The sequence below is a fragment of the Camelus ferus genome, chromosome 3 (assembly GCF_009834535.1).
Source record: "Camelus ferus isolate YT-003-E chromosome 3, BCGSAC_Cfer_1.0, whole genome shotgun sequence".
Lineage (NCBI taxonomy): Eukaryota > Metazoa > Chordata > Mammalia > Artiodactyla > Camelidae > Camelus > Camelus ferus.
The window spans coordinates 114,343,263-114,368,772 of record NC_045698.1 but is presented as its reverse complement, the minus strand read 5'-3'; the positions used below and the strand labels follow the sequence as shown (position 1 = coordinate 114,368,772).

The 25,510-nt window shown below is 36.9% G+C and overlaps 2 protein-coding genes and 1 long non-coding RNA gene across 6 annotated transcripts in view; all 3 read left to right on the top strand.

The window, feature by feature from the left end:
• The window catches only part of GCSAML (germinal center associated signaling and motility like), a 43,819-nt gene extending 38,293 nt beyond the window's left edge, over window positions 1-5,526 (top strand). For all 4 annotated transcript variants that reach the window (XM_032477255.1, XM_032477254.1, XM_032477253.1 and 1 more), the window contains 2 exons: window positions 3,928-3,956; window positions 4,854-5,526. In XM_032477255.1, coding sequence (XP_032333146.1) covers window positions 3,928-3,956; window positions 4,854-5,096 — 272 coding nt within the window. In that variant the 3' untranslated portion in view covers window positions 5,097-5,526. The remainder of the gene's footprint in view (window positions 1-3,927; window positions 3,957-4,853) is intronic.
• Window positions 5,527-13,302: 7,776 nt separating this feature from the next.
• Window positions 13,303-17,575, top strand: LOC102521129 (olfactory receptor 2G2-like). The gene has a single exon (XM_032477252.1). The coding sequence runs from the start codon at window positions 16,235-16,237 to the stop codon at window positions 17,072-17,074; it is 840 nt and encodes a 279-aa protein (XP_032333143.1). The 5' UTR covers window positions 13,303-16,234; the 3' UTR covers window positions 17,075-17,575.
• Window positions 17,576-17,742: 167 nt separating this feature from the next.
• On the top strand, window positions 17,743-24,337 carry LOC106728821. Its single transcript, XR_001365085.2, has 3 exons — window positions 17,743-19,115; window positions 22,928-23,001; window positions 23,078-24,337. It is a non-coding gene; the product is annotated as an uncharacterized LOC106728821 (long non-coding RNA).
• The last annotated feature ends 1,173 nt before the right edge of the window (window positions 24,338-25,510 follow it).

Sequence of the window (25,510 nt, the reverse complement as noted above, 5' to 3'; positions counted from 1 at the left end):
AATAAACAAATGGGACCTAATTAAATTTATAAGCTTTTGCACAGCAAAGGAAACCATAAGCAAAACAAAAAACAGCTTATGGAATGGGAGAAAATACTTGTAAATGATGTGACTGACAAAGGTTTAATTTCCAGAATATATACACAGCTCACACAAGTTAATAAAAAAAAGTCAAACAACCCAGTTCAAAAATGGACAGAAGACCTAAACAAGCAATTCTCCAAAGAAGACATAAAAATGGCCAATAGGCACATGAAAAGATATTCAATATTGCTAATTAGCAGAGAAATGCAAATCAAAACTACAATGAAGTATCACCTCACACCATTCAGAATGGCCATCATTCAAAAGTCCACAAATGACAAATTCTGGAGAGGCTGTGGAGAAAAGGGAATCCTCCTACACTGCTGGTAGGAACGCAGTTTGGTGGAAAACAGCCATTATGGAAAACAGTATGGAGATGCCTCAAAAAACTAAAAATGGACTTAACATATGACCCAGCAAACCCACTCTGGGACATATATCTGGAGGGAACTCTAATTTTAAGACACATGCTCCCCAGTGTTCATAGCAGCACTATATACAGTAGCCAAGACATGGAAGCAACCTAAATGTCCATCAACAGATGACTGGATAAAGAATTTATGGTATATTTATAGAAGAGAATACTACTCAGCCATAAAAAAGAATAAAATGATGCCATCTGTAGCAACATGGATGTCCCTGGAGAATGTTATTCTAAGTGAAGTAAGCTAGGAAGAAAAAGAAAAATACCGTATGATATCACTTATACGTGGAACTTAAAAAAAAAAAAAAAGGAGAAAGAGGACACAAATGAACTCATCTACAAAACAGAAACAAACTCGTAAACATAGTAAACAATCTTATAGTTAGTGAGGGAAAGGGAGTGGGAAGGGAAAAATTGAGGAGTTTGAAATTTGCAAATGTTAACCACTGTATATAAAAATAGACAAAAAAATTCTTCTGTATAGCACAGGGAACTATATTCAATATCTTGTAATAAGCTTTAATTAAAAAGGATATGAAAATGAATATATATACGTATATGCATGACTGGAACATATGCTGTACATCAGAAACTGACACACTGTAACTGACTATATGACAGTAAAAAAAAATCTTGAGGTGGGGAGAGTATTCAGGATTATCCAGGTTAACACAATATAAACACAAAGGTTCTTAAAAGGTAGAAGAGAGAAGCAGAAAAGACAATGTCAGAGTGATGCAGCATGAGAAAAACTCAAATAGCCATAGTTGGTTTGAAGCAATGCAGATGTCCATGATCCAAGGAATAAGGGCAGTCTATAGAAACTGGAAAAGGTAAAGAAATGGAGTCTCCCCTAAAGCCTCCAGAAAGGAATGCAACCATGTCAATACCTTGGTTTTAGCCCAGTGAGTGTCTTTTAAGAATTCTGATCTGTAGAACTGTAAGATAATAAATCTGTGTTGTTTTAAGCCATCAGGTTTATGGTAATTTATTACAGCATTAATAGGAGACAATTACAACCTGAAATAGTAATGCTATTTTATAAGGGTCATTACTGAGGTCAGTTCCTAGGCAGCCGCTCTAGTTAATAACTTCAACTCTGAGCTAAAATACTGAGTCCAGATCTTCTGGTACGTGCACCAATATCTAGATACTCATTCAGTCCCATAACGTGTGTGTTTTCCTTCATAATTTAAGACTCATGGAATCAATTCAATAAACTACCATGTTGTTGAATTCACCCTGTTGTTTATTTGATTTGGGCAGGTAGTTAATAAATATTAAAGAATAAAAAGGCATATATTCTCTTTCTGTTCTAATCTCTTCCATTTCAAGGGCATGCTTGGATCTGATTTTTATTTTCAGTCTGAATACAATGATGTGTTTTGTTGAGGGACACTGGCTGGCTTTCCTCTGCAAGATGACTTTCCGCAGGGTTTTTAATCAAGGAAGGAAGAGTCTCACTATTTATTCAGGATGAGAGGCAGCCCTTCATCTAACAACATAGTCTTACTTGCTGGTTTTGGAATTCAGGTTAATTGCAGTCATCAGAAATTTTCTGATATTCCTGTTCTAATTCTAAGGTTCATATTCTTTTCCAATCAATGCCTTAACCTCAAATAGGAAATCTACTAAGGATGTTAATTCAGCTGACCTTTAGCATAGTGATGGCATGTTTCACATCTTTACTCTGAGAATAAATATGATACTTCTTTTAACACCTTCAGCACCAAAAGCTGCAACCACTTCACCCAACAGCGTTTGATTTCTTCATGCCCTTCATATTGATGCTTAGTTCCCCAGATTCTTGCCTCTAATGCTTTAATTGAATTGTATTCAGGCTACATAATTCCCTCAGTTTATAAGATGATATTAATTAAAAACATTTGTTAATTAAATTATGTATGATTATATTTATAAAGATATGTGATTATATGGATTTCATATTTTAAAATTTTTTAAACATTTTTTATTGAGTTATAATCATTTTACAATGTTGTGTCAAATTCCAGTGTAGATCACAATTTTTCAGTTATACATGAACATACATATAGTCATTGTCACACTTTTTTTCTGTGAGCTAACATAAGATCTTGTATAAATTTCCCTGTGCGTTACAGTATAATCTTGTTTTATCTATTCTACATTTTGAAATCCCAATCTGTTCCTTCCCACCCCCCACCCCCTTGGCAACCACAAGTTTGTATTCTATGTCTATGAGTCTGTTTCTGACTTGTATTTATGTTTTGTTTGTTTTGTTTTGTATTTTTAGATTCCACATATGAGCGATCTCATATGGTATTTTTCTTTCTCTTTCTGGCTTACTTCACTTAGAATGACATTCTCCAGGAACATCCATGTTGCTGCAAATATTTGAAATCAATGCATTGGACATGATTTTTTTTTTGTGAAGAACAGTGAGCTATTAGAAATTACTAACAAACTTTGTTATACAAAGTATGTTTAGTTTATTTAATATATTCTAAGATTTTGCTAAGAATCACTACCAAGTTTAGTAGGCTGTAGACTTAAGAATTAGTCAATGTTCCTTTAATAAATTGGGATTTTGATATATTTAGTATTCTGTGACCTCTCTAATAACTTCTTTTTTAAAATACTAGTAGTGGATCTCAGATTAACACATGTATAAGTTGCTCCAGTATTCATAGGTATAATCAACCTGAATCTGGATTTAACTGGAGATACTGTTGTTACTTTAGTACTTTCTTTGTAATGTACTTTTCTCTATAATGATTGCTACTTAATACTTATCTCTATAATAATTGTTCATCTTAAAAATCATGTGCTTTTCCTGTGATAATTTTATACAATTTATATTTTAAATATCACAGCCATAATTACTCTTTAAAAAAATATTCGCCAAACTCTATTGTCATAGCATGTTTCTGGACAAAGTTGTGTTACTCAGTTCCAAAATCCACTTTTATTCACCAGCTTTGGTGTGTGTTGCTTACATAGGAACAGTATTGACACTGCCTCAGAACATTTGTTCTTCCTTGATTTTGTCATATAGCCTTGAGAACGTAGTAATAATATGGAATCATGTCTGATGTTTAGATGAAGTTTTATCACTGTATTTTATTCTTTCACCATCTCCTTACCACCAGCCTGTGAAGTTCTAAAACTCTTAGGTTGCTTTCTTTTTTTATATGTATACATATATTTTTATTGACGTATACTCAGTTTACAATGTTGTGTCAATTTCTGGTGTACAGCACAGTACTTCAGTCATATAGGAACATACATGTATTAATTTTCATATTCTCTTTTACCATAAGTTACTATAAGATATTAAATGTAGTTCCCTGTGATATACAATATAAACTTACTGTTTATCTATAGTTAGTATCTGCAAATCTTGAACTCCCAATTTATCCTTTTTATTTTTTATCCTCCAGGTAAAGATGTCCCATCCACTTCTAATCAGGTAATAGAAAAATTATTACATTTGTCTGAGAAATGTCAAAATACAACTTCATATAAGCCTAGTTGTAGCTCTTCCTTTACTTGTGACTTCTGAATGGATTTGTCAAATTTTTCATATTTTAAATAATATTCTTGTTCATTTTAATGCAGACATAAAAGGAAATTAAAATATTGAAATATTTTAACAGATTTAGGTAATCTGTAAATTCTTATTCTTGTCCCAAGTCTACTGAAATCTATTATTTTCATTTTCAAAAACCTTGTAACAAAAATAAATGAAATCAAATTCACAGCTGTAATGTGAGAGCATCAATTCTTTTTATCTTTTCACATTCCTCTTTAATCCGTATGTCCAGGAATTAGCGTTTATATTTATAGACATTGTGAATATCAATAAACATATTAAAATGTCTATTATTTTTAATACATAAGCATTATACTGATTTAATTAACATGTAGTATTCATGTTTTAAATTTTCTTTCATGGGTCTATGCAACTGACAATGTATTTAAACTGTAAATTTTATTAATTGCATTTTATCCTATGAAAATGTATCACTATGTAACTTGAATACTTACTTATTGAGATCTGATTGCTGCATATATTGCATCTCAATACGTGTGACCTAAAATATACGACTGCTTTTCTCTAGGTATTCAGGGAGACAACAGTGACTTTTTTTCCTCTTTTATTATCCTGAGGTGAAATGAAAGCAGAATGCGTAATAGTTTGGAGCACAGTTCATGTTGCTAAAATAAGGTCTTTAAGAGGCTTGGAGAAAGGGCTTTGAACACTTGAGGTGTAAGATCACCATCAGACAAGCAGAAAGGAGGCGTGGGTCACTGAGTTAAAACCTGATGGATGATTCGATCCTTGATTTCTTTTTTTTCTTGGCAGGAAAATGAGAATGGCAGTGGTTCTGAAGAAGTGAGCTACACTGTCATTAATCACCTGCCCTATCGGAGACCCTCTCTGAGCTCCAATGATGACGGTTATGAGAACGTTCTGTCTACCACAGGAAGAGGGAGACCATTAAGAGAAGGGTCAGAAACAGAATATGCCCGTCTCAGGACAACTTCTGTTAGTAGGCCTTCTTCCTGTACCCCTGAGAATGATTATGAATTTGTACTTCCTCACTAGAACCTTCATTCCTCACCGTCTTCCAGTAACAAAGATGATACAGCATAGTGGCCTCCAGGGGAGCTTCGCTTTCAGCAGTTCATGAAACATTCATTTCTGGCCAAATCTTAGAAATTATGTCCTTTTACTATATTTGCATCGAGAAACTCTGAAATACGGCATTTCTGTGGTTTGGGTAAAGCCATATAGATTGACATAATGAGATAGAGTATTCTGCATCCTCTTGTTTGTAAGGTTTGAGGACATGGAGGTGGTGGGAAAACCTTCCTAAGACAATAAACACCCACAGATATACAACTTAGAATATCCAGTTTCAATCCTGCTTTCCACATTTCAAAAGCCAACATTCATACTCCTAATCATCTATTTCAATTTTTGAGGTTTAATATATGAAATAAACTCTTAAAATCTAAGACGAGTGACTAGACCATTTGCTAACCTGATATTTACTTCAATCTTGTCTTTTCCATGTATTAGAGATTCTTGCCATAAATTTGAGGTAGTAGTTCAAAAACTAATACATTTTGATAACTGGCCTTTCTGAAAGGAGAAACTGGGAGTGTCATTAAGACAAAAAAGAGGAATAAATGAATAAGGGTTAGGGTCTTTCTTTCCAATAGTAAATCACAGAATTCTGCTTGAAGATTACTAAGAAAATGAAAGTATACATGCTTTTATAGTTTTGTTCACAACATACTACTTCATTTAACCTATGACTAGTTATCTCAAATGAGGAAGGATGAATAGTGTCTGGTTTTAAAATTTAGGTAAATTCATAAGTAATCCATCTATTTTACTTTCATTCCCAAGGATATTCCAAATGATATGCCAGCTTCTCAACTAGGACACAAAGGCCGTAAGTGACAAAACATTTATGATTAGTTTTTTACCAAAGTGGGTATAGAGGGAACATATCTCAACATAATAAAAGCTATTTATGACAAACCTACAGCCAGCACAGGACTCAACAATGAAAACCTGAAAACCTTCCCACTAAAATCTAGGACAAGACAAGGTTGTCCACTCTCACCACTCCTATTCAACATAGTCTTGGAAGTCCTAGCCACAACTATCAGGCAAGAAAAAGAAATAAAATGGATCCAAATTGGAAACGAAGAGGTAAAACTGTCACTATATGAAGATGACATGATACTATATATGGAAAACCCTAAAAGCTCCACACAAAAACTACTAGAACTAATAAAACAATTCAGCAAGGTAGCAGGATACAAGATTAATGTACAAAAATCAGTTTCATTTCTTTACACTAATGATGAATCAACAGGAAAAGAAAGTAAAGAAATAATTCCTTTTAAAATAGCACCCAAAGTAATAAAACAACTAGGAATACATCTAATCAAGGAGGTGAAGACTTATACATGGAGAATTACAAAACATTGATTAAGGAAATTAAAGACTTTAAAAATGGAAAGATATTCCATGCTCCTGGATTGGAAGAATCAATATTGTTAAAATGGTCACACTGCCCAAGGAAATCTACAGATTTAAAGCAATCCCTATCAAACTATCCAGGACATATTTCACAGAACTAGAACAAATCGTAATAAAATTTATATGGAATCACAAAAGACCTAGAATTGCCAAAGCATTACTTAAGAAAAAGAAAAAGGCTGGATGAATAATCCTCCCAGACTTTAGACAATACTACAGAGCTACAGTGATCAAAACAGCATGGTATTGGCATAAAAACAGACATATGGATCAATGGAACAGAATAGAGAGCCCAGAAATGAGCCCATAAACTTTTGGTCAATTAACTTTAACAAAGGAGGCAAGAGCATACAATGGAATAAAGACAATCTCTTCAGCAAATGGTGTTGGGAAAACTGGACAGCTGCACGTAAATCAATGAAGCTAGAACACTCCCTTACACCATACACAAAAATAAACTTAAAATGAATTAAAGACTTAAACTTAAGGCAAGACACAATAAACCTCCTAGAAGAAAATATAGCAAAACATTATCTCACATATATCTCAAAAATGTTCTCCTAGGGCAGCCTACCCAAGAAATAGAAATAAAAGCAAAAATAAACAAATGGGACCTAATTAAACTTACATGCTTTTGCACAACAAAGGAAACCACAAGCAAAACAAAGCAACAGCCTATGGAATGGGAGAAAATTTTTGTAAATGAAACCGACAAAGGCTTGATTTCCAGAATATATAAACAGCTCATATGACTTAATAAGAAAAAAACAAACAAACAAGTTGAAAAATGGGCAGAAGACCTAAACAAGCAATTCTCCAATGAAGACATACACATGGCCAATAGACATATGAAAAAATGCTCAATATCACTAATTATCAGAGAAGTGAAAATCAAAACTACAATGAGGTATCACCTCACACCAGTCAGAATGGCCATCATTCAAAAGTCCACAAATGACAAACGCTGGAGAGGCTGTGGAGAAAACGGAACCCTCTCACACTGCTGGTGGGAATGCAGTTTAGCGCAGCCATTGTGGAAAACAGTATGGAGATTCCTCAAAAGACTAGGAATAGACTTACCATATGACCTAGCAATCCCACTCCTGGGCATATATCCAGAAGGAACCCTAATTCAAAAAGACACCTTCACTTCAATGTTCATAGCAGCATTATTTACAATAGCCAAGACATGGAAACAGGCTAAATGTCCATCGACAGATAACTGGATAAAGATGTACATTTATATAATGGAATACTATTCAACCATAAAAATGGCAACATAATGCCATTTGCAGCAACATGGATCTCCCTGGAGAATGTCATTCTAAGTGAAGAAAGCCAGAAAGAAAAAGAAAAATACCATATGATATCACTCATTTGGGAAATCTGAAAAAAAAAAAAAAGAAAGAAAACAAATGAACTTAAATATAAAACAGAAACAGACTCACAGACATAGAATACAAACTTGTGGTTGCGAGGAGGGAGGGGGTTGGGAAGGGACAGACTGGGAGTTTGAGATTTGCAGATACTGACAGGTAGATATAAAACAGATAAACAAGTTTATACTGCATAGCACAGGGAAATATATATAAGATCTTGTAGTAGCTCACAGTGAAAAAGAATACGAAAATGAGTATCTGTATATTCATGTATGACTGAAAAATTGTGCTGTACACCAGAAATTGACACAACATTGTAAACTGACTATAACTCAATAAAAAACAAGAAAGAAAAAAGGCAATATCATGGAATTTATTTCATTTTAGGGCCAACTAAAAACAAATATTTATGGGTAAAGAACATAATATTTGTGTCACAAGCCATAATAATGCAGAAATAAAACAAAAGTTTTGAGGAAAAAACTAAGGAAAGTGGAAGATGGTGTAAACATACCAATTTCATCATCTTTTACAGCAAGGAAATGAATGGTATTAATCAATAATGATAAATTAGAAAGATTATAAGTAAATACTAGTATAAAGATAGAGTAAGGAAAAGGTTTTCATATACTGAAATTTGGTAGTGAAATTAAGACAGGAATACAAAGGGAAAAGAAATATATTTACTACTTGCTCATAGCGTGAATCAATTTTTACTACATTAAATAAGGAACTGTAAGTAAAACACAGAATTAAAGCTAGCTCTGTAGATTCAATGCAATCCCAATCAAAATCCCTGCACTTATTTTTCAAAAATTCCAGTCTTATTCTAGAATTCATACAGAAACTCAAAGGACCCAGAACTGCCAAGGGCACCTGAAAGCAAAGTAACAAACCTCAAAGACTGAACACGACCAGATACCAAGACTTATTATAAAAAGATAATGTGGCATCAGCACAAGCATTGACTACGTAGTCAATGAAAGTCAATAGGGAATCGTGAAATAGACAGAAGTGTATGTGGCTGATGGCCAAGGTGGCCACATAATGCAGTGGGGACAATGGTACATTTTTCAATAAGTAGTTTTGTATTAACCAGGCATTAATTAGTGTTCTATGGTACCATGAAAAATTATCACATATGTGCTGGCTTAAAACAATCCAAAGTTACTACCCACCATTTCTCTGGGTACTGGTATAGGTGAACTGGATCTTCTGCTCAGGAACTCAAAAGGCTGCATAGGAGGTGCTTGCTGTCAGGGCTGGAGACTCATTTAAGTTTCTGTGTCCTCTTGTACATACCTGGTTGTTGCTGGAATTCATTTTCTTTTGGTTGCTGAGCTCAAGCCCTCAGCTGATAGAGACCATCTGCTATTCCCTCACATATGGGTCCCTCTCCAAAATCGAAGTTCGCTCCTTCAAAGCCAACAGGAGAACTTCTCTCATGCTTTGAAGCTCTCCCTTCAAAAAGGGCCAAGTCCCTCTGAAGGACTCATCTGAGTAGATCAGATCCAGTTAAAATAGTCTCCCTTTTAATTAAATCAAAGTCGGCTGACTTGAGGCCTTAACGACATTGGAAAAATCACTTTACTTTTGTCTATAACATAACCTAATCAAAAGTAAAATCCATCATGACAATCATTCTTTACATACTCTCGGGGGCGAGATTATACTGAATACCAAGGGCAGGAAACTTACAGGACATCTCAGAATTTTCTCACCACAGTCAGATACCCATAGAGATTAAAAAAAAAAAAGAAAGAAAAAAAAAGAAAGAAAGGAAAAGAAAACAGAAGAAGAAGAAGCTAAACGCCTTCCTCACACTATAAAGAAAACCCAATTCTCATCTTACCTTATAACAAAAATGAATGGATTGCAGATTTAAGTGTCAAAAAAAATGATTTAACAAAAATGTAGGACAATATGTTATGTTAGTGATCTTGGTTTTGACAAGTATCTCCTAAAATGGTAAAATAATACTAACAAAGGAAAATAATAAATTGGACTATTTCAAAGTTAAGAACTCTTGTTTATTAAAAACATGATAAAAATCTAAGTTGTGAGAAGACATTTGTAATTATATATACAACCAGTAAGAGTCTATCCACCACATGTAAAGAATTCCTACAAATCACTATGAGAAACACAGAAAATTCAGTGGTACAGTGGGCAAAAGACCTGTGAAGGCAGTTGAAAAAATATGTGCCAATAGCAAAAAAGCACATGAAAGACACTCAACTTGATTAATAGTCAGAGGAATGCAAATGAAAAACACAGTGAAACATACCAACACTTACGAGAGCAGCTAAAATTTATAAAAGATTAAAATGCTAAGTATTACAGGGCATATGAATAAACTGGAAACTGCTGGAAAACTCTTTGTGCCTACTAAAACTGAACATACCTATACTCATATACAGCAATCACACTCCTAGATTACACCTAATAAATACATACCCAAACATATATGCACCATGAGACAGATCAGCATGCTCCCAGCAGAACTAATCCTCATATCTATAAAATGTCAACTCCACAATGCCCTTCAATACAATAGTGGAAGAATCATGATATATTCACGTAACAGAATAATATTCAGAACACAAATGAATGTTCTACAAAAACACACACCTTTGAGATAAACATCCAAACATAAAGTTTAGCAAAGTTAACTCACACAAAACACAATGATTATACAATTTATATACAGTATTAAAAAAAACCCCGGCAAAACGAATCTATACTGTTAGAAGTCAAGATTAAGTTTCCTCTTAATGAGTGAAGACACTTGAAGGGATATGTGAGCAGATATTTGAGGTTTGGGTAGTATTACTCCCTTGAGCTGGATGCTGTTTCCATAAATGTGTAAAGATTGTGAAAGTTTTTCAGAAGGCACACTTCTAAGATATTTGTACTTCTATGTATAATTATAAGGCAAACTAAAAGTTTTTTACAAATAGGATAGGATGTCTTTAATTGCAGTTAATTTCCAAGTTAAAAAGAATGATAAAAGACATCACAAAACATTTCAATCAAGAAAAAAAAAAAAAAAGCCCGAGTAACACCTTGAAAATCAGACAAACTTTTATTTGAGAGACAGAAAAAGAAAATGAGAGAGAGACATGAAATGATGAAACTGGAAATCCATAATGTATATCTAACAATTTGGCAAATGTACAAACTGGTCAACCATGAAGACGGCAGTATAAACCACCTCTGAAATTGGCAACTCCACAAAAGCAACAAACACCTGGCAAAAATTATCATAATCAACACTTTCAGAATTCTGGAAAATAATGAAAGATAATCAAAAATGGTATAGTTTCGCCCTAAGAATAGACAGTCTAGTCCAGTGAAACAGAGTTGAGAATTCGAAAATAAACTCATACATCCATGGCCAACTGATTTTTGACAAGGATGGCAAAACCAGTCAATGGGTTCAAATAGTCTCTTTAATAAATAGCGCTCAGACGCTAGGATATCCACTCATAAAAGAACGGCGGTGGGCTGCCTACAACAACCATATACAAAAATTACCTCAAAATGGATCAGTAACCTAAATATGAAGGCTAACATGACTGACCTTCTTTGGAAGAAACTTAAGAGTAAATTTTCATGACCTTGTATTTGGCAATGAAGACTTAGATACGAAAACCAAAACATGAGCAACAAAAGAAAAAACAGATAAATTGGACTTTAAAACGGAAAACCTCTGTGCTTTAAAGAACATGATCAGAAAAGTGAAAAGACAAATAGCAAATGTAAAGGGGATTTGTCTTCAAAATATACAAAGAATGTTTACACCTCAAGAACGAAAAGAGAAATGTCCCACTTAAAATACGGGAAAAGGACTTATTGAAGTCCAAAGTTATACAAATGGCCATCTGAAAAGATGCTCTGTATAACTGGTCATTAGAGGAATGCAATTCAAAGTCACAATGATACATCACTTCACACTCACTGAGAGAGCGAGAACAACAAAAACATATTAAAAAGTCTACGGAGAAAAGTGTAAAATAATGTGTTCCTGACGATGGGGCAGGAATGTAAACTACTGTGGCCACTGTGGGGAACAGCGTGGTGCCTCTTCCAAAAAGCACAGAATTACAACCAGCCCAACAGTTTACTGAACACACTGTCCCCAGAGACCCAAACAGATACATCAGCGAGAAAGGATCAGTAATCCAGTAACTACTGCTGTAGAGCCAACGGGAAAAAATATTAACTTTGGATAACTCATACTTTAAGTGAAATTAATTCTGAGTTGAGAAACAAGGTAGGAGGTAAATAAAATTATAAGAAAACTAGCAGAAGATGTGACGCAATCTCAAACCAAAGACTAACTCCTCAAGCAGATGTCCTAAGTGGAAAAATACAGGCGAGACGCGGGATACACACATTTGCACACAACCTTCACGACCGAAACCGCAACACAAGAAAACCAGGAACACCACGCATGGTCGTCGGGGCTCCGGTCCAGACGGTGCCGCAGGAGGACCAGACCTCCGACCTCCGTGCACCTGGTTCCTTGGAGAAGCGCGACCAGGCCGAGGGCTCCCAGAGGCCTGCAGGCCAGAGGGCGGGTGGTCCCGCCCCGCAACCCCAGCCCAGTCGAGAGGGACCTCACCCCCAGGACCGAGGGTCGCCGGCACACCCCGCACCCGAGGCCCGCGCCCCCACCACGTGCAGCTCTGAGAAGCTCAGAGAACTGCAGACTCACCCTCTGTGGAGGCTGTCGTGTCAGAGGCTCCTCGGGGGAACCGTCTCCTGAGGGGCCGACGTCCTGTCAGAGGCCCCGGGGGGAAGGGAGGCGGCAGGTCTGACACCAGCAGCGCTGGGCCTGGCCACCTCGGTCTCCGCTCCAGACCGCAGCTTCCAGCGACTGGACTGGCGTCTGAGGCCCTCAATGCATCTTGGGAACGTCTGGGTCACGGGTTTACGTGTGTGGGGTTTACGTCTGTGGGGTTTACGGCAGGGGTTTATGACTTGGGGGTGGTTTACGACTTGGAGGAGTTTACGACTTGGGGGGCTTTACGACTTGGGGGGGGCTTTACGACTTGGGGGGCTTTACGGCTTTGGGGGTTTACGGCTTAGAGGTGTTAGTATGGGCCCCGCTCCTGTGGCTGCCACGAGGGGCCACCTCTACTGCCTGGCTCTGGTGGCCCGGCCGCTCCCGCCCCTGGCTCCCACGGAGGTGACCGGTGCAGGAGGAGTTCTTCAGCGGCCTCACCTGCGACACACAGGGGAGGCCACAGAGCCAGGAGCCTCGTCTTCCTCTTCGTGGACGAGAGGCCTCCGAGCTGCAGCCTGAGGGGCGACCGCACCAAAAGGCCAAAGGTAACCTGTGTCCCCTCCCTCCGCGCGGCCTCCACATGGTTGTCAGTAGGGACAGTAGGTCCTTGAGCAACACGGGCGTGAGGTGTGCGGGTCCACTCACACCAGAGTGTTTCAGTAAACGGGTGCTCTAAATATGCACACCATAAACCAACACATCTTAAAATATTTCTCCCGTGGATTAAAGGAAGAGCAGGGAGTTGTGGTTTTCACAAAGTACGAGAGGAATTTTTCCCCCCACTCCCTAGTTTCCCACATTGTATAATATGATAATGTTTGTTGTGAATCTGCAAAAGGGCTGCATGCCACTTGTGTGTGCTGTAAGGTTTCTAATTGCTACCGTCAGCTGTTTCCAAGATCGTTAGGTGGTCAAAGTGGGTTTATTTTGGATGTCAGTTATCCAAGAGCTTTAACTACTACGTTTTGTGACATACAGTTTACAATGTGGTTCAAAGACGCTGAATTACTTGGGAGCCTTTTCCGCAAACTGCTACCACCATTTCTTTGGATCAGTGTGTCCTAAACTATATAATGGGGGTGGGGATCGTCTGCCTTCCTCAGTGTCTCTGCATTTGCTCTCCCAAATGGAAGAAGCAGTATATTCCATGTGTCCTACTGACTTTTCTCACTAGTCTGTAAAAATCATTAGCATTTATCCTTAATATGGAACGTTGTACTGAAATATCAGCATATATTTTAAATTTCTAGAACACATCCAGGGGGCTATACTCTATAGTGTTTTTGCCATTTAGTAATCATTTACATCAATATAAAGCTATAAAAAAGTCAAGGAGCATTTTTTTTTTCCAGATTGCCTATGGTAGTTTTCAGGAGGAGAATTTTGAGGTATCATTTATTGATTCTAGGAAAGTCTTTTTCTTAACTTAGTTCCATAAACTGTAGGACTGGCATCATTATTTTTTATCAGCTATTTTTATTTCATTTTTGTTGTAGATGTTTTTCTGTTTAATCTTTCTTTGTGTCATATATTAGGGATGGATGGCAACATTGTCAGAAAAGCAGTTTCTTTACCCTTGGGCCCATATCCTCTGTGCTCCCTATAACTGAGGAAAAAAAGATTCATTGAGAACATGTGGTTTCCTCCTGTTGAGGGTCCCTCCAGGTATTCAGGCATCTACCTGCTGAACAGTGTCCTCTACTCTAAGTTGCAAAATATTTTTATTCTCACTTAGTGTATTTTTGTGTTTGCGTAATTATAACAATTTCTCTCTTTCCTACCCCCGCAACCACTCCATATACATAAAGTCAAGAGAAAAGGACAGGAGAAGTGGAAAGAAAATCACAAAATTCAATTGGAAGAGGTCCCCATTAGTGGAACTTTAATTTTCATTGCACTTGGCTCTGTGGCCAGCAGGCCAGCTGCTTGACCTCCCCTGGCCTCATTTTTGTCCTCCAGTGTTAATTTGTTTGCCCTTTGTCGCTGGCTCCTGTTGCCCAGAATCCCTGGAGTTAATCACATCACAAGGGAACTCGTTAACTCAGGGACTATATGTGACAGTATTAATCGTACAGTTAGTCTTAGGTGGGCGCAGTGATACCCATGCAGTCTCCTGCAGTGGAAGGAACGTAAATCTAAGCTGGGCAACTCTTCTTTTTGGCACATGCACGTGGGACATTAGATACTGTAAATTGTGTATGGTGTCAAATGAGTAGCTAGTGTTAATGTGTCACAGATTGAGTGGGACTCTGGGTTAAAGTCTTAAAGACAAGAAGAATGTCGAAACAATGGTTCTCAATTGTAGAAATGATCAGTCTGATTCTTCCCGGCTTCAGCTGACTTGGAACTAAATGGATGCACATGGTTTTTAACTACTTAATCTCCTTATTTCATCATATGTAAAACTTCAGTAATCTTAGCTTCTTCCTGTTTGTTGTCTCAATATCCTGTTGGGAGTTAAATGTTAATGGTTTTCACTGAGCCCTCTGCAGCATTTCTTGCATTCTATTGATATGACATTCAGTCTCTAATTGTGATTGTCCACTTTACATTGGCTGTGTACAGAGTTTCTGGACTGGAGTTTCTTTGGTTTTAAGTTATTCGATACTGTGCAGGCATATTTATCTTGAAAAGGAAAATTCAAACAAAACCAAAACCCTCCTACAAGGCCTATGCTATCCAAATGATATCTACTGATGTTTGTGTTCCTTAAAGAAGTGACTCAAATTTACCTTGTAAGTATCGTATCTTGTTATGTGGCGTAGTTAATATATGAAATAATCATGCTTCCAATTTAGTTTCTTTTTCCTTTTTTAAATAAAACCCTACCATGTACTCTCCATTTCTATATTTGTTTCTTACTATCAAGAAATTCTTTGGTCTTGGATTGCTCTCCTTCTCATCTCTTTAAGAGCAAGGTGAATACAGTCCAAACCTTCTCCTCTACAGATTCCTCTCCCAACTCTGCATCCTCACAGTGAACCGCTTACACTGATCATAAGATGCATATTCGCACATGTTTTATCACATTCCTGCCTTATTTATGTATCCATTTGGTAGACTGTGAGAATGTACTATGGTGTTTGTAATTCCTGTATTTCCTGTGAAATTCCATTACCTTTATATAAAAAATTATATTGAGGAAAAGGTGTGAAAAATCTCAGCGTTAATGCATTTTAACTTTTATTTCATCCCCAAGGTAGATGGAAAACCTGTGATCAATGAGACCAGGAATGCCACTTCATGAGATAATCAACGATATCGCACACCAGTGTTCTCTGCTTTGACCTTTTCTCTTTAACTGTTTACAAACTTACTTCTCAACATCCAGATCTTAACTGCCAGGGAGTTGACATAAAATCCTTGCAGTTTCTGTTTAATGTGATTTAATCACTCTGGAGTGAGTAATCAAAGTAAGAGTAATGCCATGGACTAATGACAGCACCTTCTCTGGGTTCATTCTGGTAGGTTTTTCTGACTGACCTCAGTTGGAGCTGGTTCTCTTTGGGGTAATCATGTCCCTTTACCTCATGACACTCCTCGGCAATGCTGCCATCATCCTAGTATCCCTCTTGGACTCTAAACTCCACAATCCCATGTACTTTTTCCTCTCCCATCTCTCATTACTGGACCTTTGCTTCACCAGCAGTATTATTCCTCAGCTTCTAGTCAACCTGGGGGGTCCAGATAAGTCTATCACGTATGGAGGCTGTGTGGTTCAGCTCTATGTCTCCCTTGCCCTGGGATCCACAGAGTGTGTCCTTTTGGCTGTGATGTCCTACGATCGCTATGTCGCAGTCTGTCGTCCTCTGCATTACGCCTTTGTCATGCACCCTCGGCTCTGTCACATCCTGGCATCTATGGCGTGGCTCAGTGGTCTGGCAACCACCCTCATACAGTCCACTCTCACCCTGCAGCTGCCCTTCTGTGGGCATCGCCATGTGGATCATTTCTTCTGTGAGGTTCCTGTGCTCATCAAGTTGGCTTGTGTGGACACCACCTTCAACCAGGCAGAGCTCTTTGTGGCTAGCGTCTTATTCCTGGTGGTGCCCTTGTCACTCATCCTGATATCCTACGGGCACATCACCCAAGCAGTTCTAAAGATAAAGTCAGCCATTGGACGACGTAAAGCATTTGGAACCTGCTCCTCCCACCTGACGGTTGTGATCGTCTTCTATGGAACCATTATCTTCATGTATCTGCAGCCAGTCAAGAGGAGATCCAAGGACCAGGGTAAGTCTGTGTCCCTCTTCTACACTGTGGTGACCCCCATACTTAACCCCCTTATCTATACTCTGAGAAATAAGGAAGTGAAGGCAGCACTGAAAAAAATTCTGAGGAGGGGGAGGGTATAGCTCAGTGGTAAAGTGCATGCCTAGCATGCCCGAGGTCCTGGGTTCAATCCCCAGTACCTCTATTAAACAAACACACAAATGAATAAGCCTAATTACTTCCCTCCCTCCGAAATATTTTAAAAAAGGAAAAAAAATTCTGAGGATAACTTTATGATTCAGTGGGACATGATTATTAAAAGACATTTAGAAGAGAGTTATTTAGACTGATTAATGGATAATGACTCAGTAAATGATTTGCTCATGTTCATAATTTTATAAGTGAGTTTTAGTAGAAAAAATTGTAAACAGAGTTTGAATTTTCCAGTTGGACGGACCTGAGTTTGAATACCCATTCCACCACATAACATCTGTGTGACCTGTACAATTTGCATAACCTGTATGTTATCTATAAACTGGGCTGCATAATATTGAGCAACCCAAACTAAAATTAGATTATTCTAGACGTTTTATTGTGTATAAAGTTTATTCATAAAATCAATTTATTTAATAGGCATAACCATATGCTATATGGGTATAATTGTAATTTTTCTTTTGCAGAGATAGAGATATTTTGACCTGTTGCTCATAAAAGAAAGAGCAAAACATAAATGTCAGTGGCATTATTCTTTCAACTAGCCATGGATTCCAGGACCCCTCAGCTTGTGGGAAGTTCCCCTGAGTGAGTCCCATTATACACTGAGCTCACCTCTATTGCTGCGTTTTCCCTCCTGCTTGCAAGTTTCTGATTTTTTGCATTTCTTTCCTTAGTAGGTTTTTGGAGTCATCACAGTTTAAAGTCTTTACACAGATGACTCCCAGATTTCTGTTCCAACACGGATATTTCATAGTCTATGTTCAACTATGTATTTCACTTCTCCACCTGGGTGTATTAAAACAACCTCAAATCACCACATCCAAACTAAATCAAAAGCTCCCCGATTTTGTTTTTTTTCCCCCCGCTATTCCCAGTATCACAAAATGGAACATACATCATCCCAACTCCTGTCTCCTATTTCGCCTGCTGTACGTAACCTAGACACAATCCTGTGGATTTTACCTTTTAGCTATCTCTCTAGTCTAACCATTTCTTTCCATTTTAATTTTCTACCACCAGTGCACTTCTAAGATGATCTCCTTACTAGACAGAAGATATTTATTTAAGTGAATTAAATACGTCTTCCCTTATACCTTTTATCATTTTGGATGTTGCTAGGTACATGCAATTTTTAGTGCATCATGGATCTTATGTTTGTCTTATCTCCTTTATGAAATGCATTTGTTTATTAACAACTTACTGAGGCATTGAAGATGCAGATGTGAACAAAACAGCACCCACACTTTTGTATGCTAATGGTCCAACTCAGTCGATTGGGAGATTTTCCCTCTGTGATGGTATCTATTGGCAAACAATAGAAGACATTAGGGGGAAAAACCCTCACTTTCAGCATATTGACTGTAGAATCAAATCTGTCTCCAAGAAGTGATAATATTAATGGTTATGTGTTTTTATTATATTTGGATTTTTGATATTAAACTGATGTGGTTGCTAAACAACATCATCTAGGCAGTAGCACCCCACCCTGAAGAAAGAGGAAAGAGTTTATATTGTTACTTGCTAAATCACAAATATGTTAATATGTGTATAAGAAAGGAAAGAATCCATGAGTGAGTTTTAAAGGGGCTGACAGCTTATAACAGAAGCCAAATAGTTTTCAAGTGATATATTTTAAGTGACAGGGAGGACATTTAAAAAAAAAATTATTAGAAGATTTATATATATACACATAGCAGGATATGGTTGGAAATAGAATGTTCTCCCTCATGCTGAGGAGAGCACAAACATCTCTGAACTCCAAGTAAACTGGGGCTTAATAATCTAGAAAAATATGTAGGAAAGGAAAATCAGTTTATGGAGCACACGCACTGACAGGTTTTTCCTTTTTCTCTTTTGTAATGTGAGTGCCTGATTTGCGGTTTGATTCAAGTGGAGGATCCATTTCAATGGGGAATCCACCTCAAAGATGGCTCTCTTCAACAGACACGTTGCCAGCCACTTGACAAGGTAATGAATCAGGCCACCTTCTCCCACTGAGGCGCCTTTGTTTTAGAGATTTTAGTTCATTTCAGTAACTGACATTTTGGGCTCCTGGTTGGATTTTTTTCCCCAAATCTTCTGGCACTTCAAATTCTGGCTCTAATGTTTTAAATTCACCAACAAAGAGTGAACTGAACAAACAACCCAATCCAAAAATGGACAGAAGACCTAAACAAGAAGCAATTCTCCAATGAAGACATATAAATGACTAATAGGCACATGAAAAAATGTTCAGTATCACTAATTATCAGAGAAGCGCAAATCAAAACTACAATGAAGTATCATCTCACGCCAATCAGAATGGCTGTCCTTCAAAAATCCACAGATATCCAGAGGGAATCCTAATTCAAAAAGACACCTGCACCCCAATGTTCATAGCAGCACTATTTACAATAGCCAAGACATGGAAACAACCTGAATGTCCATCAACAGATGACTGGATAAAGAAGGTGTGGTATATTTATACAATGGAATACTACTTAGCCAGGAAAAATGATAAAATAATGCCATTTGCAGCAACATGGATGTCCCTGGAGAATGTCATTCTAAGTGAAGTAAGCCAGAAAGAGAAAGAAAAATACCATATGATGTCACTCATACATGGAATCTAAAAAAAAAAAAATGGCAAATGAACATATATAAAACAGAAACAGACTCACAAACGTAGAATACAGACTTGTGGTTGCCAGAGGGGAGGAGTGTGGGAAGGGATAAATTGGGAGTTTGAGATTTGCAGATGCTGACTGGTGTATATAAAATAGATAAACAAGCGTATACTGTATAGCACAGGGAAATATATTCAGTATCTTGTAACTTATGGAGAAAAGAAATGTGAAAATGAATATATGTATGTTCATGTATGACTGAAGAATTCTGCTGTACATCAGAAATTGACACAACTTACAAGCTGACTATACCTCAATTAAAAAAAGTGTGAATCCAAGAAATCCTAGGTCTCCAACCTTGCGCCTAACAAGAGTAGAACCTCAGGCCCACTGCTGTCCCCTCCCCCCACCGCATCATGTGGCCCCGGGTGTGTTGTGTAATTTTCAGGTCTTGTCAGTAATAAAGCTTTTTTTCCCCAAAGTTTACTGATGATTGCTGAAGGTTTTAATTTGTTTTTAATTTTTACTTATTTTTATTTCTTTTGAGGGGGAAGCTATTAGGGTTTTTTTTTTTAATTTGTTTATTTATGGAGGTACTTGGAATTGAACCCAGGACCTCATGCATGCTAAGCATGCACTCTATCACTGAGCTATATCCTCCCCACCCCACTGAAGGGTGTTTTGTAAGCATTGTAACTACTATAATCTCTGGTCCAGTCACAGTGTTAACTGTTGATAGGCTGAGACCAGTATAAAACAACTTAATATGCAGGATGTGGAATCTGGAAATTTTTGGTAAGCAGGATCAGACTTAGATAATCAAGGAAAAATGGGGGCTCTCCAATTCTGAATGACAATAAAGCAGGAATTAATTTTTTTCTTCTATAGAACATGTGAAGTACTCTAAGGGTAGAAAAGAGAAATAAGAACATGATTAATTTGCTCAAAAATTCAAAGTGGCATTTTACTATAGTGAGAACAGAGCAGTACAACAATGCCTGATATTTGTTGTTCGATTGCAACTCAGTCTTCAGCCACCTTGATATTCTGGGCCAATTATTCAAGAAATTTACTCATGAGGTTATTTTTCTGAATTACTGTAATTTCTCTGAATTCTCTGTAATTACTGAATGATAGTATTTTTCTGTTGCCTTATGCAAGAATTATAAAGGGGTAATCAGGATGAATTTTAATTGGCAAATGTTTTGGAAAGTGCCAAGGTAAGCTCCTGATATCTTACTACATAAATCCATAAAGTAAGAGAAAGAAAGATTGCAAGGCATTTTTTCGTGATCATGGTCCGGGATCTTATGGACATTTTAATGAGACCCATGTTTTCCATAGAGGAAATGTAATTCTTGTACCCTTCTGGGGACATGATGATGCCACATTAACAAAGTCTGTTGTTTGTTTCCTAGCATAAACCATCTCGTTATGGAGGAAGTAAGTCAATGAGGTTTCTCTCTTTCAAGTTAATTTTTTTAAGAAGTGGGGTCACTGGGGGTAGCTCACTTTCTTCTGATACATTACTGTGCAAGCCCCAGGACCTGGTTTAGAAAACATTTAATTTTTCCACTATTCAGAATGGATATTTTCATGTTGTACCACAAACTGCATGGACCAGGAGCAACATGTTTTAGAGCTGTTGCAGAGAGATTCATCTTCCAGAGAAGCAGCTTTGTAGCCATTGTGATAACTTTTTAGTCATAACTGAAGATCAAACTTCATTTGTGCACCAAACTTCCAAAGATAGTTTCAACATTGTTGCATCCTCTTTCAGGTAGGGGAAGAAGATAAGGTATTATTTTTCTGGGCATAATGACATTGGTTTGGGTGGTAGTCAGTGTGAAGTCGGACTTTACAACATCCTGAATACTTCCTTTTCTTGGAACCTCTCATTTGGTTCCCATTTGCTTTTTCTTGAATAGCTCCTGTGCTTCTGGGAGCATAAACTGAACACTTATTTATTTATTCTCAAGACACAGGCTGCTGGAGATAGTGTGGACAAGGAAGTAATTCCGGAGGCTAGAATTCATGTTCTTGTCCTGAAACAGGTACATTGACAGGAGGCACCAGCTGCTGTCATTAGACCAGCATCTCATCTCGTCTGACTAGATTGTATGTTTTATTGCAGATAGAGCAAACTATGAAATTAAAGAAACAGACTTGTGAAGACTGGATTTCAAATTAATCTTTTCATGTTGTCTCTGATTATTCCACAAAATTTTCTTTCTCATAAAATTGCCTTGGCTCCTTTTTTTCTTCCTTCCTTCCTTCTTTCTTTCTTTTTCCTTTTTGATGCTTAATATCTTCCCTGTTCAAAGGCAGCAACAAATGGGTTTAATGCAAGCTTTCTATATTCTTCAAAATGGAAAAAAAAAACCAGTCCCCTGACCCAAATATTTTTGCAGTGACACACATTTCTGAAACATCTTGCCAAGGTCTAGAGACCATCTTACTGACTTAAAAGGGAATAATATCAAGATATACATTATCTGCTCAACCAACTGGTCTTACTTTTGACTACAAATAAATTTCCAGAAATTCATTTCTAAAAGATTAGCATATGCCTCGCTTCTCCACTTACCACTCTGCTACCCCTTTATTTAATAGCAGTCTCAGTTTTCTGATCTGCTCTGGAGCTGATTGACCCCATAGACAATTAAAGTGCTTGTTTTTCATAACGGCATGCTACTTCCTCTCATGGTACATCCTGTAATCTCCTTATTCTGAAAGGACATTTGAGCTCAATTTAAAATTTTCTTTGAGTGCAATTTTTGTTGTTTTTTAAAGGTACAGGTAGTTGGCTGACAATATTTGTGACCTTTAGCCTAGAGTTGTTTCTTTTCTATTTCTGTAAGAAAGTTGTGTTTCCTTTATTTAAAAATAAACTAATTTTTGTGTTTTGTTATTGGATGTTACAAATGAAAAAAAAAAAAAAAGAATCTACCAAAATAGAGTAGAAAGTTGAATGGTGTATAGCAACATTAGTATACCAGAAGGTATTTTAAGGAGAATAATAATTCATGGGCTCAACACTATGATAGCACTTTGAACTCCCGCCCTATAATCACACAGTGAAATAATAGATGCCAGATATTTTCAAAGAGGGAAAAAAATGTGAGTGTTAGAGAAGAAGGCACAATATGAGAGTTACAACATTTGTTGATACAGGTGGTGTTCCTGATGGGGCCAGCTGAGGAGAGGAAACTGGAGATGTGACACTGGAGCTGGAATTCCATGAACAGGTGGGTGTGAGGTGCTGAGGGGAATGTTCAGCAAAAGCAGGGGGAGGGGTTTCATCAAAGTTTTTTTTTATTACAGTCAGGCTGGACACAGTGTGATATGACAACACCCAGGAGTTTTCCATACTTTAAGATAGACGGGCTGGAGATGCATCTTGTTCTCTGAGGGTGGCACGAATAATCAGTATAATATGAGACCACCCAGAAGATGGCTGTTTGGATAGATGATTGGACTGCAAGTGACAACACTGACTGGGTGACAAGCCAAGACACCATCGACTATGAGTACCTTATTTTTTGGTGGGTAGTACAGGTAATCAATGGTTTTTAAAGGTGGTAGGTAGCTGTAGGGACACAGCATTACCTTCGAGGATGTAGAGGACCCTATCCAGTGGGATGTCCCATGTCATCATGGTGGATTGGCTCAAAACAAAGGGACCAAAAGTGCCCATGTCAGGAGATCTTTTCAGCTGCCAAATCCAAAAACTAGCTTCGTACAGTGGACCATATACCATAGTGTGCTGGGGGCACAGAAAGAAGAAATAGAATTGCAAGGGAGCACAGTCAGCATTTGTCAGGGATCTAGAAGGGAAGGTTGGTTGAACCTTGGAAGACACTCGTTAGGTATTGGTGGAAGGAACAATTATTAGCATGTGTCATTGAATCCCAACTAGACAACCTGATTCTTTCCATGATGTGTCTGTGTATTTGAAGAAATGTGTCTTTGTTTACAAATATATTTCTACTTTAGTTAAAAACTTTAATGATGGTATTTTGCAGTACAGATGTTTTACAGTTTTGTAATAAAGGAGACATTACTTACAATATAACTTGTTAATTTGCTGGGGTTTTTTTGAAAATTTCTTTGTGAAGTAAACTTGATTAAGATGTTTCTGAAATATTTCCAAAATTATCTACTTGTTAGTTTTGTATTTTTATCTTTATTATGCTATTAGAGTCTTTTCTATGTTTTTAAATGGATGTTTTATTACTATTCAGAATTAATTTTGTTAATTTATGTAAAATGTTACTTTTTTCAAGTTTTATATTCTGGTATTTTTCTAACTTACTTACCTGTTCTTTTCTTATTTTTCTTGTTTAAAAAGAGTATTTAACTATAAAATTCTCATATTTTGATGCTTAGGATTAAAAAAATGATACATTTAATAATCTCCAATTGAAATTTTGACATCTTGTTTCACCTAATTTCCTACTTACTGATGGCAGTTTTACAGCAGTAAGTTAGAGGATATAATGCGTAAGGTTTCTATTCTATACATAATCAAAGTTTTCATTAAAGCTTAATAGCTGGTCAATGAAATAAACTTTGTATTACCAACATGTTTGCTTTTTCTGTGTTTATTTTACTTGAGTCTGAAAATCTAACAGTGACATATCTTCATTGTGGATTATGTTATATATATTCATAAGGCAACTGTAAGAATGATTACTTTAGCTTAAATATTAGCTTTCATAGTGTTAAACTGTGAGCTTTTGATGTTAAGAAAATTTATTGTGAGAACTTTAGGATATTGTGTTTCTGATTTTTTCATGTCCTTTGTCTTTCTTAATAACTATTTTTTTCCCTTTTGATTGCTTTCTATGCAAGTTACTCAAGCATATTCCTTAATCACCTTTTTTTCACTTACTTTCTAAATATAACTTAGAAAGTAACCATTACAGATTTCCTTAATGTTTTTCACATAGTTCAGCCATCCTCTCTTTTAAAATCTGCTGTTGATTTAAATCATTTGTTTTAGTAGCTGCAGGTTGTCTTAAATTCTTTGAGAGTGTGGAGAAATACTTTTTACTTTCTACATATTTACGCTGTTTCTTGGAGAAATTCTCCTTCAAGTGTATGTTCTTCATCTAACTTTGTTTCTTTGAGACCTTTCCTTTTCTTATTTTTCTTTGCCTTTGATTTTTTTTATTATAGATTTTGAAATGCATAAACCCCAGGTTCAGTACTTTATGTTTCTTATCTATCCATCATCTTTTGATGTAGAGAGTGATCTAGGCTTGTCTTTTCCCGAATATAATAGAGTCATTTTGTATTTTATTATCTCTTTTTTCCATGTGGGTGCTGTTTTAGTTGGGTTTTTAGAATGTAAGATGGAGAATTCAAAGTTGGTAATTTAAAATTTGTGTTCATCCTGTAATCATTTGGTGGGAAGGTATAGAGGACATTTGGAATATTCACTCCCATATAGTCTTTCTATTCATTTCTTCCCCTAGTGAAAGATATCTCTGCTCTGGACCATGCCCAGCTTAACTTGGCATTTAGCCTTGTCACTCATTTATGAAACTAGCTAATCTTCCCAGCTATGGAGACATCTTCTATATGGACTGCATCCCCAGCAGGATATTTTAGTTTGTATGGCTGGCTACATTTTACACTGTTTTTCCAAGATGAGTCATGTATAGAATGGTGCTTAGAGAAGAGACTTTCACTCTCTGTTCATGTGATTTTGTCAAATTTCAACATACCAAGCACATGATATGAGGAATATGC

Coding starts and splice junctions, on each gene's coding strand:
- LOC102521129 (XM_032477252.1), top strand. CDS start 16,235: ATGTCCCTTTACCTCATGACACTCCTCGGCAATGCTGCCATCATCCTA.